Genomic DNA, 14,522 nt, shown 5'->3' on the forward strand with positions numbered 1-14,522 from the left:
ATGTCATACCCGGTTAAAGTGTGTCTCATTCGTGGCCACTTTCACCCATGTGGGTGCTGCACATTGGGCATTGAATGAGGATAGTTTCCACCTGGTTGAAACACTATGCACTAAATCAACCCTTCACCTCATGTGGGATTTGATGTCCAGCAGCTCTAAGGCGGTGACACGGGGTTCCCGGCCACGTTCTGCAGGATCTTGAGGCGCGGGCCGCAGTGCTTGTAGAACTCAGTGCAGATGTTCAGGAGGGACTCCCGGGGCCGGCGAAACTCCTCACGGGCGATACGCTCGTCCAGCTCCTCGCGAGGCATCCCCTGGCCCTCCTCCAACAGGTGAAGGTTGTCCCTGATGCCGGACACAAGGCGACTGACATTGACACCAAGCAACACGAGTACACGACACAAACAAGCATCCATGAAACATGACCCTCTGTACCAACTGTGGTGTAAACACATGGGACATCTTCTATTGTCTTTGGGGGTATTTTCTTCTGTTGTGATGATGACCTGTACATAGGTTTCTTTTGGATATCACTACTGCAACAGCATCCAGGGACAACAAACAACACTATATGTATGTCTTACAGTTATGAAGAGAATTAGGAAAAGTAACAAAACAGTATGTTAGTAACAGCCAAGTGGACAGTTTCTTTAAGAGACTAAAATGAAAGGCCTCCCAGGTGGCGCAGTGGTTAAGGGCGCTCTACTGCAGCGCCAGCTGTGCCATCAGAGTCCCTGGGTTCGTGCCCAGGCTCTGTCGTAACCGGCCTAGCGTCGTCCGGGTTAGGGGGGCTTTGTCGGTAGGGATGTCCTTGTCTCATCGCGCACCAGCGACTCCTGTGGCGGGCCGGGTGCAGTGAGCGCTAGCCAAGGTTGCCAGGTACACTGTGTTTCCTCCGGCACATTGGTGCGGCTGGCTTCCAGATTGGATGCGCGCTGTGTTAAGAAGCAGTACGGCTGGTTGGGTTGTGTATCGGAGGACGCATGACTTTCAACCTTCTCACGAGCCCGTACGGGAGTTGTAGCGATGAGACAAGATAGTAGCTACTACAACAATTGGATACCACGAAATTGGGCAGAAAAAGGGGTAAAAAAATTAATAAAAATAAAAAATAAATTAAGAGACTAAAATTGAACATGAAATAAATCAATACTATGTCCAAAAGAACACCCTTTTCCCTATATAGTGCACTACAGCCCTATGGCTCTGGCATTAGGGGTGCCATTTTGGACACAATCCGGCAGGTGTAAAGGCTACTCCACACCTGGTGTTGGGCCCTCCAGACATGGCGTGGTTGGCAGTCGTTGCACCTTTGTGTCCCTGGTCACAGCGACTCAACTGGGGGGCAGTCATAGGCCTGAGAGGGGATAGGAGGGGTGGGAATGGGAGGGAGGGGTGGGGATAGGAGGGGTGGGGATGGGAGGGAGGGGTGGGGATAGGAGGGGTGGGGATGGGAGGGAGGGGTGGGGATAGGAGGGGTGGGGATGGGAGGGAGGGGTGGGGATAGGAGGGGTGGGGATGGGAGGGAGGGGTGGGGATAGGAGGGGTGGGGATGGGAGGGAGGGGGGGGATAGGAGGGGTGGGGATGGGAGGGAGGGGTGGGGATAGGAGGGGTGGGGATGGGAGGGAGGGGAGGGAGGAAGATAGCAGAGAAAAAGGACAAATGTCACATTCAATTAGGGCTTGGAACATACATTTAGAAAGACATGATGGGCCATATCTGATTAACAGATGCATTAACAGCGTGTGTGTGTGTGTGTGTGTGTGTGTGTGTGTGTGTGTGTGTGTGTGTGTGTGTGTGTGTGTGTGTGTGTGTGTGTGTGTGTGTGTGTGTGTGTGTGTGTGTGTGTGTGTGTGTGTGTGTGTGTGTGTGTGTGTCTGACCGTGTGAGGGTCTCTGAGCTATAGAGCAGGGCCTGCAGGGAGGTGGCCAGGGCGATGCGATGGCGGCGATCTCGTCCCGCGCTGCCGAGGCTGACTCCATGGTCATGGTGTTGCTCTTCAGCTTCTGGAGAAAACACGGCACCAGGGCCTCCAGCACCATCAGCATCTGTAGGCTGATACCGTGCACACACGCAACGCATAAACACAAACACGCACGGATAGGAGAGGACGTTGGCATTTAGTAAGACAACTGTACAATGTTGATATGCTGGGTTGGCGGTGAGTGATGTGAAACCACACCTCCTGAAAGACTCTGGGGCGTAGGCCACCACCGTCACACACAGCTTGATGGACTCACTGATGGAGAAGGCCAGGTCCTCACTACCATAGCAGAAGTCTGAAACAGAGGGAACCACTGGAATTCATGCTGTAGCACTTTCAGGGCTTAAAATATACTACAGGAAGAACATGACTATTATCAGTCAAGTTCTATTGTTTAATATAACTAGAAGAATCCTGCAATGAGAAACTCCAGGCCTTAGTAAGAGTCTATTAACTAGAAGAATCCTGCAATGAGAAACTCCAGGCCTTAACTAGTCCTGCAATGAGTTAGTAAGAGTCTATTAACTAGAAGAATCCTGCAATGAGAAACTCCAGGCCTTAGTAAGAGTCTATTAACTAGAAGAATCCTGCAATGAGAAACTCCAGGCCTTAGTAAGAGTCTATTAACTAGAAGAATCCTGCAGAATCCTGCAATGAGAAACTCCAGGCCTTAGTAAGAGTCTATTAACTAGAGAATCCTGATAACTAGAAGAATCCTGCAATGAGAAACTCCAGGCCTTAGTAAGAGTCTATTAACTAGGAGAATCCTGCAATGAGAAACTCCAGGCCTTAGTAAGAGTCTATTAACTAGGAGGTCTTAATCTATTAACTGCAATGAGAAACTCCAGGCCTTAGTAAGAGTCTATTAACTAGAAGAATCCTGCAATGAGAAACTCCAGGCCTTAGTAAGAGTCTATTAACTAGAAGAATCCTGCAATGAGAAACTCCAGGCCTTAGTAAGAGTCTATTAACTAGAAGAATCCTGCAATGAGAAACTCCAGGCCTTAGTAAGAGTCTATTAACTAGAGAATCCTGAATGAGAAACCTTAGTAAGAGTCTATTAACTAGACTCCAGGCCTTAGTAAGAGTCTATTAACTAGAAGAATCCTGCAATGAGAAACTCCAGGCCTTAGTAAGAGTCTATTAACTAGAAGAATCCTGCAATGAGAAACTCCAGGCTTAGTAAGAGTCTATTAACTAGAAGAATCCTGCAATGAGAAACTCCAGGCCTTAGTAAGAGTCTATTAACTAGAAGAATCCTGCAATGAGAAACTCCAGGCCTTAGTAAGAGTCTATTAACTAGTCCTGCAATGAGAAACTCAGGCCTTAGTAAGAGTATACTAGGAAGAATCCTGCAATGAGAAACTCCAGGCCTTAGTAAGAGTCTATTAACTAGAAGAATCCTGCAATGAGAAACTCCAGGCCTTAGTAAGAGTCTATTAACTAGGAGAATCCTGCAATGAGAAACTCCAGGCCTTAGTAAGAGTCTATTAACTAGGAGAATCCTGCAATGAGAAACTCCAGGCCTTAGTAAGAGTCTATTAACTAGGAATCCTGAATCCTGTAAGAGTCAATGAGAAACTCCAGGCCTTAGTAAGAGTCTATTAACTAGGAGAATCCTGCAATGAGAAACTCCAGGCCTTAGTAAGAGTCTATTAACTAGGAGAATCCTGCAATGAGAAACAAGTGAGAAACTCCAGGCCTTAGTAAGTAGAGAATCTATTAACTAGGAGAATGAGAAACTCCAGGCCTTAGTAAGAGTCTATTAACTAGAAGAATCCTGCAATGAGAAACTCCAGGCCTTAGTAAGAGTCTATTAACTAGGCCTGCAATGAGAAACTCCTTAGTAGTAGTAGAGTCTATTAACTAGGAGAATCCTGCAATGAGAAACTCCAGGCCTTAATGAGAAACTCCAGGCCTTAGTAAGAGTCTATTAACTAGTAAGAGAAACTCCAGGCCTTAGTAAGAGTCTATTAACTAGGAGAATCCTGCAATGAGAAACTCCAGGAGAAACTCCAGGCCTTAGTAAGAGTCTATTAACTAGGAGAATCCTGCAATGAGAAACTCCAGGTCTTAGTAAGAGTCTATTAACTAGGAGAATCCTGCAATGAGAAACTCCAGGCCTTAGTAAGAGTCTATTAACTAGGAGAATCCTGCAATGAGAAACTCCAGGCCTTAGTAAGAGTCTATTAACTAGGAGAATCCTGCAATGAGAAACTCCAGGCCTTAGTAAGAGTCTATTAACTAGAGAATCCTGCAATGAGAAACTCCAGGCCTATTAACTAGGAGAATCCTGCAATGAGAAACTCCAGGCCTTAGTAAGAGTCTATTAACTAGGAGAATCCTGACAATGAGAAACTCCAGGCCTTAGTAAGAGTCTATTAACTAGGAGAATCCTGACAATGAGAAACTCCAGGCCTTAGTAAGAGTCTATTAACTAGGAGAATCCTGACAATGAGAAACTCCAGGCCTTAGTAAGAGTCTATTAACTAGGAGAATCCTGACAATGAGAAACTCCAGGCCTTAGTAAGAGTCTATTAACTAGGAGAATCCTGACTCCAGGCCTTAGGAGAAAATGAGAAACTCCAGGCCTTAGTAAGAGTCTATTAACTAGGAGAATCCTGACGAGGAGAAACTCCAGGCCTTAGTAAGAGTCTATTAACTAGGAGAATCCTGACAATGACAAACTCCAGGCCTTAGTAAGAGTCTATTAACTAGGATAATCCTGACAATGAGAAACTCCAGGCCTTAGTAAGAGTCTATTAACTAGGAGAATCCTGACAATGAGAAACTCCAGGCCTTAGTAAGAGTCTATTAACTAGGATAATCCTGACAATGACAAACTCCAGGCCTTAGTAAGAGTCTATTAACTAGGAGAATCCTGACAATGACAAACTCCAGGCCTTAGTAAGAGTCTATTAACTAGGAGAATCCTGACAATGAGAAACTCCAGGCCTTAGTAAGAGTCTATTAACTAGGAGAATCCTGACAATGACTCCAGGCCTTAGTAAGAGTCTAGGATTAATGACTTAGTAAGAGTCTATTAACTAGGAGAATCCTGACAATGACAAACTCCAGGCCTTAGTAAGAGTCTATTAACTAGGAGAATCCTGACAATGAGAAACTCCAGGCCTTAGTAAGAGTCTATGACTAGGAGAATCCTGACAATGAGAAACTCCAGGCCTTAGTAAGAGTCTATTAACTAGGAGAATCCTGACAATGAGAAACTCCAGGCCTTAGTAAGAGTCTATTAACTAGGAGAATCCTGACAATGAGAAACTCCAGGTCTTAGTAAGAGTCTATTAACTAGGAGAATCCTGACAATGACAAACTCCAGGCCTTGGTAAGAGTCTATTAACTAGGAGAATCCTGACAATGAGAAACTCCAGGCCTTGGTAAGAGTCTATTAACTAGGAGAATCCTGACAATGAGAAACTCCAGGCCTTAGTAAGAGTCTATTAACTAGGAGAATCCTGACAATGAGAAACTCCAGGCCTTAGTAAGAGTCTATTAACTAGGAGAATCCTGACAAGGAGAAACTCCAGGTCTTAGTAAGAGTCTATTAACTAGGAGAATCCTGACAATGAAAAACTCCAGGTCTTAGTAAGAGTCTATTAACTAGGAGAATCCTGACAATGAGAAACTCCAGGCCTCAGTAAGAGTCTATTAACTAGGAGAATCCTGACAATGAGAAACTCCAGGCCTTAGTAAGAGTCTATTAACTAGGAGAATCCTGACAATGAGAAACTCCAGGTCTTAGTAAGAGTCTATTAACTATTTATTTATTTTTCTCCTGAACAGCTCACGCTGTCATTAAAACAACTCCTCTCTTTAAACAATGGGAATCCACGCCAGCAAAACAATGTGGGCTAGTCAAAGGTAGAACAGTATAGAGAAAATGGTCCTCTGTAGCTCAGTTGGGACAGCATGGTGCTTGCAGCGCTAGGACGGTGGGTTCGAATCCTGGAACCATCTGTACGTACAATGTAAGCATGACCGTAAGTAGTTTTGGACAGAAGCGTCTGATAAATGGCATACAGGATATTGAACAGGGTGCCATGTCAGACACAACCTCTCGTGATATAATAGTCCCGAGTGATGGGACCCAGGGGGGTTGAGGTGGTGGTGTTACCCAGGGATCGGAGGGGTTTTTCAGCCTTGACCAGCTCCAGGGCATCCAGGGTATCACGCGTCTCCCCCTCCAGAGAGACCAGCAGGTCAAACAGGCACTGAGCAGACACCCCCTTAGACAGGCCTGTACTGGTGCACGTCTGGGAGGGAGACAGTCACATGGTTAAACAACACACACAGATGCAGATACGCTCATAAGGGGAGACCTAGTCAGTTGCACAGTTGAATCAGAGAGGTGCTTATGCAAACACACTTACTGTGAACTCCAGCAGTGGGGCCACACTGGCAAACAGCTGGAGGATGAAGGGTTTACGGTGCAGGATGTAGAACTGTCTGACGCAGAACTCTATCCCCTGTCTCAGCAGCGGGTTACTCTCATAGTCAGCATAGGACTACAACACATTACAGTGGGTTACTCTCATAGTCAGCTTAGGACTACAACACATTACAGTGGGTTACTGTCAGTCAGCATAGGACTACAACACATTACAGTGGGTTACTCTCATAGTCAGCATAGGACTACAACACATTACAGTGGGTTACTGTCAGTCAGCATAGGACTACAACACATTACAGTGGGTTACTCTCATAGTCAGCATAGGACTACAACACATTACAGTGGGTTACTCTCATAGTCAGCATAGGACTACAACACATTACAGTGGGTTACTCTCATAGTCAGCATAGGACTACAACACATTACAGTGGGTTACTCTCATAGTCAGCATAGGACTACAACACATTACAGTGGGTTACTCTCATAGTCAGCATAGGACTACAACACATTACAGTGGGTTACTCTCATAGTCAGCTAGGACTACAACACATTACAGTGGGTTACTACAGCATAGGACTACAACACATTACAGTGGGTTACTCTCATAGTCAGCATAGGACTACAACACAGTGGGTTACTCTCAGTCAGCATAGGACTTTACAGTGGGTTACTCTCATAGTCAGCATAGGACTACAACACATTACAGTGGGTTACTGTCATAGTCAGCATAGGACTACAACACATTCCAGTGGGTTACTCTCATAGTCAGCATAGGACTACAACACATTACAGTGGGTTACTGTCATAGTAAGCATAGGACTACAACACATTACAGGGAGTAATCATATGAGCTTGTAAGGATGCATTGTCATACTGCAGCACCATGTTTAGGCCCAATTCAGAATGCATTGTGGGATTTGGTCTGTAATCTCTGTGGCCTCCTAGAGCTGTGGGTTGAAGCAGCATCTTGGCACCAACATGTATGTATTTGTATTTTAAATACTTATTTACTGTGTATTTAAGGATTTTCAAATAATGTGGCCGAATCAACGACTTAATTTTAAAGTATTCAAATAATTATGAAGCCCCGGTGAATTCCATTGTCATCATATTGACCATGCGTTGCTAGTGGCTATAAACGTCTGCTCCCAAGCTTCAACTCAACTCTAACCTGACCCAGCCCAGCCTGTGTTTCTGTAAGTCAGCACTATATTATGCAGTGAGACTCACAGAAAGGGAAAGGGGATGCCTAGTCAGTTGCACAACTGAATGGATTCAACCAATGTGTGTTCTGCATTTGACGCAACCCCTCTGAACCAGAGATGTGCGGGGGGCTGCCCTAATCGACGTCATCGGCGCCTGGGAAGCAGTTGTTGTTGGGCGTTAACTGCCTTGCTCAAGAGCCGAACAGCACCATTTTCCACCTTGCTGGCTCGGGGATTCAAACCAGCGACCTTTCGGTTACTGTTCCAACGCTCTTATCCACAAGGCTACCTGCCGCCCGCCGCCCCCCTCACAATGACGACAGATTGTGAGACACATTTGGGCAGTGGTTGGCATGGTTCCAAGGTTGCATTGATATAAGCTCAGATATGTGACTTCTTCCTGTAATGGTTGGGGTTAGGATTTAGGGAGGCTACATTTATCCTAGATCTCTAACCTTTAACCCCAGCAGGTGGATGAAGTAGCACCATGAAACTGATCTAAGATTAGTTCCACATTTTCAGCCTCTAATAGAGAACAACAACCTGCTGGACCTGTAAACTGATCCTAGAACTGTACTACCTACCTGCAACATGGTGGGGAGGAGCCACTGGTATCCACTCAGGGAGAACAGGTGGTTGAAGTGAACGGCCGTGTTGATGGCAGTAGCCGTGTACTGCCTGAGGAGGGCGCTGTCCTCGGGGTGCAGCAGCAGGGCACCGTTGAACACGTTCAGGAAGAGCATGATCTCGTCCCCCCACGGGTACTCACTGGGCATGCCCAGAAACATCTCTTCCAGTAGTTTGATCCACAGGACTTTGTGGAGAGTGTCCAGGCCAAAGAGCTCCTTGCCTGGGGAGAGGATAGCACAATATGGGGCTAACTCACTATGGAAGCCCCTTTGAAATGAAGACTTTCATGCTTCCCAAGTGTTGGTAGACTTTTGTTTTGTGATCTGTGTTGTCTGGTTCGAAGATGCACCACAGATATACAATGTAGCACAGTACTTTACTCTATTACATCTTCTTTTTAAAATGCAACTAATCTCAAGGGTTGGGGTCAATTCCTTTCCAATTCCAGTCAATTCAGAAAGTAAACAAAATTCCAATTCCAAGTTGTCCTCATTGAAAAGCATTGAAGAGAATTGGAATTTCGGTGAACTTCCTGAACTGACCGGAATTAAAATGGTATTGACCCCAACTCTGATCATCTCTCTTTATTGTCTTGTTTGTTCACTCAGGTACCATTCCAGATGGGGTCCACTCCAGTCTTACCCTGTGGCTCGCTGAAGAGAGAGAACTCCCCGTCGATGGCCGTGCGGGGGAAGGAGGGCAGGCGGAGCAGGTCTTCTTGGAGCATGGACACATGGGACTGTTTGTGGACGGCCGGCATGTTCTGGGTCAGGGAGATGAGGAATAGAACACGGCCCACCTCCTCCAGTTTACGGGAAAACACCTAGGGAGAGAGGGGAGGGGGAGGAAGGTATAGGAAGGGGACACACTGAGTATGCACAAGAGGCTGAGACAGGCACCAGTAAAGATATGGACAGAAGGTCACACTTCTCAAACGGTTAAAGCCACAGTTGGGATATTTTTAGTCATTTATACTGTGTGTCCTCTTTGGTGATGTGCACAAATTGCAGAGCGTGGCTTTAACTGCGAGATTTAAACCTGAAACATAACCGACCTGTTTCTGAATGAGTTCCTGTCCTTTCTCTGGCAGCATGTGGACCAGGTTGAGCTGGGGAGACACAGACCTCCTGAACGGATAGATGTCCCTCACAAAGGTCTGAAGTTGAGAAAGACAGTCAGAAAGCCCATTATGTAGTCACTGATGGAGAAGACATTCTCATGGTCATTCTAGACATCTACACATAACCTCACAGTTCATAACACCGATTGGAAATGGATGGGAATTCCAACCTTGGAATAGTGAATGAGGTTCCAGCGCTTGTCCATGAGGAAGTAGTGTGCCGACCGAGACTCGGGAATGTTGAAGAACTCCAAACACTCCTGTTAGGGAAGAGAGAGGCCAACGAATTGGGGATGACTTCAGTGTATCCCTGAGAATGTTCTGTCATGATCTGTAGAATGCAGATCAACTCTATGATGAGAAGTTACCTTGAGCAAGGCATCAAACTGAGTGTCTTCATGTACAGGCAACTGGGTAGGAATGTCACACTCATTCTGTCCGTGCACTACCAGGGTCTTGGTTCCTGCAAGGACATACATGATTTACTATATTACCCACATGTAGCAGTCAACATTATAGTATAGAACACAGTCAAATGACTGGGCTCCCCCATTGGCATCCAGTGACCTTTATCTGGCAGGAATGACCTTCTGGTAACCTTTAAAATGGCCTTTACCTGGCATGGATGCAGTGACCAGCAGCTTGACCTCACACTGCTCCTTCTTCATGGTCTGTTTGAGGTCCTTGAAGAAGAGCCCCTCCACGTAGCCCACCACCTCCCACAGGAAGGTCAGGGTGGCCGAGATGGCATCCATACCCCACTCACACGGAGTACGCACAAAGTACATAATCAGCCCCACCTAGGGGGAGAGAGAGAGACAGACAGACAGACATAAAGGTGAATAGGGTACAGACAGAGACAGGGAGGGAGAGAGAGAGAGAGAGAGAGAGAGAGAGAGAGAGAGAGAGAGAGAGAGAGAGAGAGAGAGAGAGAGAGAGAGAGAGAGAGAGAGAGAGGAGAGAGAGAGAGAGAGAGAGAGAGAGAGAGAGAGAGAGAGAGAGAGAGAGAGAAGAGAGAGAGAGAGAGAGGAGAGAGAGAGAGGGAGAGACAGGGAGAGACAGGGAGAGAGACAGGAGAGACAGGAGAGAGAGAGAGAGAGAGAGAGAGAGAGAGAGAGAGAGAGAGAGAGAGAGAGAGAGAGAGAGAGAGAGAGAGAGAGAGAGAGAGAGACAGGAGAGAGAGAGAGAGAGAGAGAGAGAGAGAGAGAGAGAGAGAGAGAGAGAGAGAGAGAGAGAGAGAGAGAGAGAGAGAGAGAGAAAGAAAGTAGAGGGGGAAGAGAGAGATCTTCATTAATCTTGTCATCAGATTGATCAATACTGCTACTGTCTGATATACATTGACTGATGTCTTGTCTCACCAGGTAGTTGAAGAGGATGTGAGAGGTCTGGGCTGGAAGGTCACCGATGTTCATCAACAGCTTCCTCAGCATGTACATCAGCTCGTCCTGATACACATGGAAACATGTGTCAGTTCAAACAAAACACATTAACAACAGGAGGGGTTGTGTTCAGTGGGGGGAAAAAGCAGGTAAATTCCGGTCAACCTTCAACAACCTTAACCCAATACATGAAGAAGGTGATACAAACCGAAACGTCTGTGTACAACTTTTCCCCTGCCTGCTGTAAAAAGCATGAAAAAAAAACATGAAAAAAGAAAAAGTAACTTTTAGAGTTCTGTCTCGTAATCTTTTTGTGTAAGAACCACCTGTCATTTTTTGTATTTAGGATAGAGAAAATGTTTTGAAACGTTTTGAAACAGGGAGGCAGTCTACTAACAACAGATTTTGTCCATAACAACATAGATTGAACAACATACTGAAGAGGGGCAGGATTCTATTGGTCCAATCATATGAGACTGCAGAGTATTTTGATGGACAACGGCTGCTCTACCTGTCGATTGCTAACGGTGAGCTTCTCCAAGAAGTGCCTGAGCACCAGGGCGGGGTCTTCGATCAGACAGTTCCACAGGATCTGCTGGGCCACTGCACTCACTGCAGGATCATGGTAAATGGATCATAAGAAAATTATCATGAGTTTTCTCAGGACAGACCGAAACATTGCTTTTCTATTTTATTCAACAGCGTGTATTGTGATGAAAGGCAATGTGTTGTGTTACAGTGGACTCTAGAGTGGCCTTATGGGTATCTATGGAATGCATCTGCAGGTTTCTGATCTCACCCTGTACAGAATGTATTCTATTCTCATCCTCTCCCCCTCTCCCTCCCTCTCTCTGCCTCTCTAGTACATTACATGACAGTTTGTGTTGAGCGACGCCACCCACCTGCCACACCGTCCTCTCGCACCTCCCCGTCCTCCATCAGGTGCACTATGGGTAAGACGGCGGCACAGATGCATGCTGGGAAGACGGCCTGGGGGGGCTGCAGCATGTGATGAGTGGGCGTGTGCTCCGTAGTGTTCTCCTCATCTAGTAGACAAGAACAACCCATGAATCACTACCACCTTATTCTACTGTAGTTAGGAAGGTGTATTACTGTAGTTAGGAAGGTGTTCACCTGTAGTTAAGAAGGTGTTCTGCTGTAGTTAGGAAGGTGTTATACTGTAGTTAGGAAGGTGTTCACCTGTAGTTAAGAAGGTGTTCTGCTGTAGTTAGGAAGGTGTTATACTGTAGTTAGGAAGGTGTTCACCTGTAGTTAAGAAGGTGTTCTGCTGTAGTTAGGAAGGTGTTATACTGTAGTTAGGAAGGTGTATTACTGTAGTTAGGAAGGTGTTCACCTGTAGTTAAGAAGGTGTTCTGCTGTAGTTAGGAAGGTGTTATACTGTAGTTAGGAAGGTGTTATACTGTAGTTTGGAAGGTGTTATACTGTAGTTAGGAAGGTGTTATACTGTAGTTAGGAAGGTGTTATACTGTAGTTTGGAAGGTGTTCTGCTGTAGTTAGGAAGGTGTTATACTGTAGTTAGGAAGGTGTTATACTGTAGTTTGGAAGGTGTTCTGTTGTAGTTAAGAAGGTGTTCTGCTGTAGTTAGGAAGGTGTTATACTGTAGTTAGGAAGGTGTTCACCTGTAGTTAAGAAGGTGTTCTGCTGTAGTTAGGAAGGTGTTATACTGTAGTTAGGAAGGTGTTCACCTGTAGTTAAGAAGGTGTTCTGCTGTAGTTAGGAAGGTGTTATACTGTAGTTAGGAAGGTGTTCACCTGTAGTTAAGAAGGTGTTCTGCTGTAGTTAGGAAGGTGTTATACTGTAGTTAGGAAGGTGTATTACTGTAGTTAGGAAGGTGTTCACCTGTAGTTAAGAAGGTGTTCTGCTGTAGTTAGGAAGGTGTTATACTGTAGTTAGGAAGGTGTTATACTGTAGTTTGGAAGGTGTTATACTGTAGTTAGGAAGGTGTTATACTGTAGTTAGGAAGGTGTTATACTGTAGTTTGGAAGGTGTTCTGCTGTAGTTAGGAAGGTGTTATACTGTAGTTAGGAAGGTGTTATACTGTAGTTAAGAAGGTGTTCTGCTGTAGTTAAGAAGGTGTTCTGCTGTAGTTAGGAAGGTGTTATACTGTAGTTAGGAAGGTGTTCACCTGTAGTTAAGAAGGTGTTCTGCTGTAGTTAGGAAGGTGTTATACTGTAGTTAGGAAGGTGTATTACTGTAGTTAGGAAGGTGTTCACCTGTAGTTAAGAAGGTGTTCTGCTGTAGTTAGGAAGGTGTTATACTGTAGTTAGGAAGGTGTTATACTGTAGTTTGGAAGGTGTTCTGTTGTAGTTAAGAAGGTGTTCTGCTGTAGTTAGGAAGGTGTTATACTGTAGTTTGGAAGGTGTTATACTGTAGTTAGGAAGGTGTTATACTGTAGTTAGGAAGGTGTTATACTGTAGTTAGGAAGGTGTTATACTGTAGTTAGGAAGGTGTTCTACTGTAGTTTGGAAGGTGTTCTGCTGTAGTTAGGACGGTGTTATACTGTAGTTAGGAAGGTGTTATACTGTAGTTAGGAAGGTGTTATACTGTAGTTAGGAAGGTGTTCTACTGTAGTTAGGAAGGTGTTCTACTGTAGTTAGGACGGTGTTCTACTGTAGTTAGGAAGGTGTTCTACTGTAGTTAGGAAGGTGTTATACTGTAGTTAGGAAGGTGTTATACTGTAGTTAGGAAGGTGTTATACTGTAGTTAGGAAGGTGTTATACTGTAGTTAGGAAGGTGTTATACTGTAGTTAGGAAGGTGTTATACTGTAGTTAGGAAGGTGTTATACTGTAGTTAGGAAGGTGTTATACTGTAGTTTGGAAGGTGTTCTGCTGTAGTTAAGAAGGTGTTCTGCTGTAGTTAGGAAGGTGTTCTGCTGTAGTTAGGAAGGTGTTCTGCTGTAGTTAGGAAGGTGTTCTGCTGTAGTTAGGAAGGTGTTCTGCTGTAGTTTGGAAGGTGTTATACTGTAGTTTGGAAGGTGTTCTGCTGTAGTTAAGAAGGTGTTATACTGTAGTTTGGAAGGTGTTCTGCTGTAGTTAAGAAGGTGTTCTGCTGTAGTTAGGAAGGTGTTATACTGTAGTTTGGAAGGTGTTCTGCTGTAGTTAGGAAGGTGTTATACTGTAGTTAGGAAGGTGTTATACTGTAGTTAGGAAGGTGTTCTACTGTAGTTAGGACGGTGTTCTACTGTAGTTAGGAAGGTGTTCTACTGTAGTTAGGAAGGTGTTCTGCTGTAGTTAGGAAGGTGTTCTACTGTAGTTAGGAAGGTGTTCTACTGTAGTTAGGAAGGTGTTCTACTGTAGTTAGGAAGGTGTTCTACTGTAGTTAGGAAGGTGTTCTACTGTAGTTAGGACGGTGTTCTACTGTAGTTAGGAAGGTGTTCTACTGTAGTTAGGAGGGTGTTCTACTGTAGTTAGGAAGGTGTTCTACTGTAGTTAGGAAGGTGTTATACTGTAGTTAGGAAGGTGTTCTACTGTAGTTAGGAAGGTGTTCTGCTGTAGTTAGGAAGGTGTTCTGCTGTAGTTAGGAAGGTGTTCTGCTGTAGTTAGGAAGGTGTTATACTGTAGTTAGGAAGGTGTTATACTGTAGTTAGGAAGGTGTTCTACTGTAGTTAGGAAGGTGTTCTACTGTAGTTAGGAAGGTGTTCTACTGTAGTTAGGAAGGTGTTCTGCTGTAGTTAGGAAGGTGTTCTGCTGTAGTTAAGAAGGTGTTCTGCTGTAGTTAGGAAGGTGTTATACTGTAGTTTGGAAGGTGTTCTGCTGTAGTTAAGAAGGTGTTCT

General features: G+C 45.1%; 1 protein-coding gene across 1 annotated transcript in view; it reads right to left on the reverse strand.

Annotated features, from left to right (window-relative positions):
* The window catches only part of LOC124010734 (protein unc-80 homolog), an 80,292-nt gene that overhangs the window by 24,097 nt on the left and 41,673 nt on the right, over window positions 1-14,522 (reverse strand). The window contains 17 exon segments of the mRNA XM_046323378.1: window positions 128-176; window positions 179-366; window positions 1,265-1,357; window positions 1,884-1,936; window positions 1,939-2,056; window positions 2,184-2,280; window positions 6,118-6,256; window positions 6,374-6,508; window positions 8,183-8,448; window positions 8,871-9,051; window positions 9,283-9,384; window positions 9,519-9,608; window positions 9,717-9,811; window positions 9,965-10,148; window positions 10,707-10,793; window positions 11,239-11,339; window positions 11,630-11,773. Coding sequence (XP_046179334.1) covers window positions 128-176; window positions 179-366; window positions 1,265-1,357; window positions 1,884-1,936; window positions 1,939-2,056; window positions 2,184-2,280; window positions 6,118-6,256; window positions 6,374-6,508; window positions 8,183-8,448; window positions 8,871-9,051; window positions 9,283-9,384; window positions 9,519-9,608; window positions 9,717-9,811; window positions 9,965-10,148; window positions 10,707-10,793; window positions 11,239-11,339; window positions 11,630-11,773 — 2,122 coding nt within the window.

This window comes from Oncorhynchus gorbuscha, linkage group LG23 (genome assembly GCF_021184085.1).
Source record: "Oncorhynchus gorbuscha isolate QuinsamMale2020 ecotype Even-year linkage group LG23, OgorEven_v1.0, whole genome shotgun sequence".
NCBI lineage: Eukaryota > Metazoa > Chordata > Actinopteri > Salmoniformes > Salmonidae > Oncorhynchus > Oncorhynchus gorbuscha.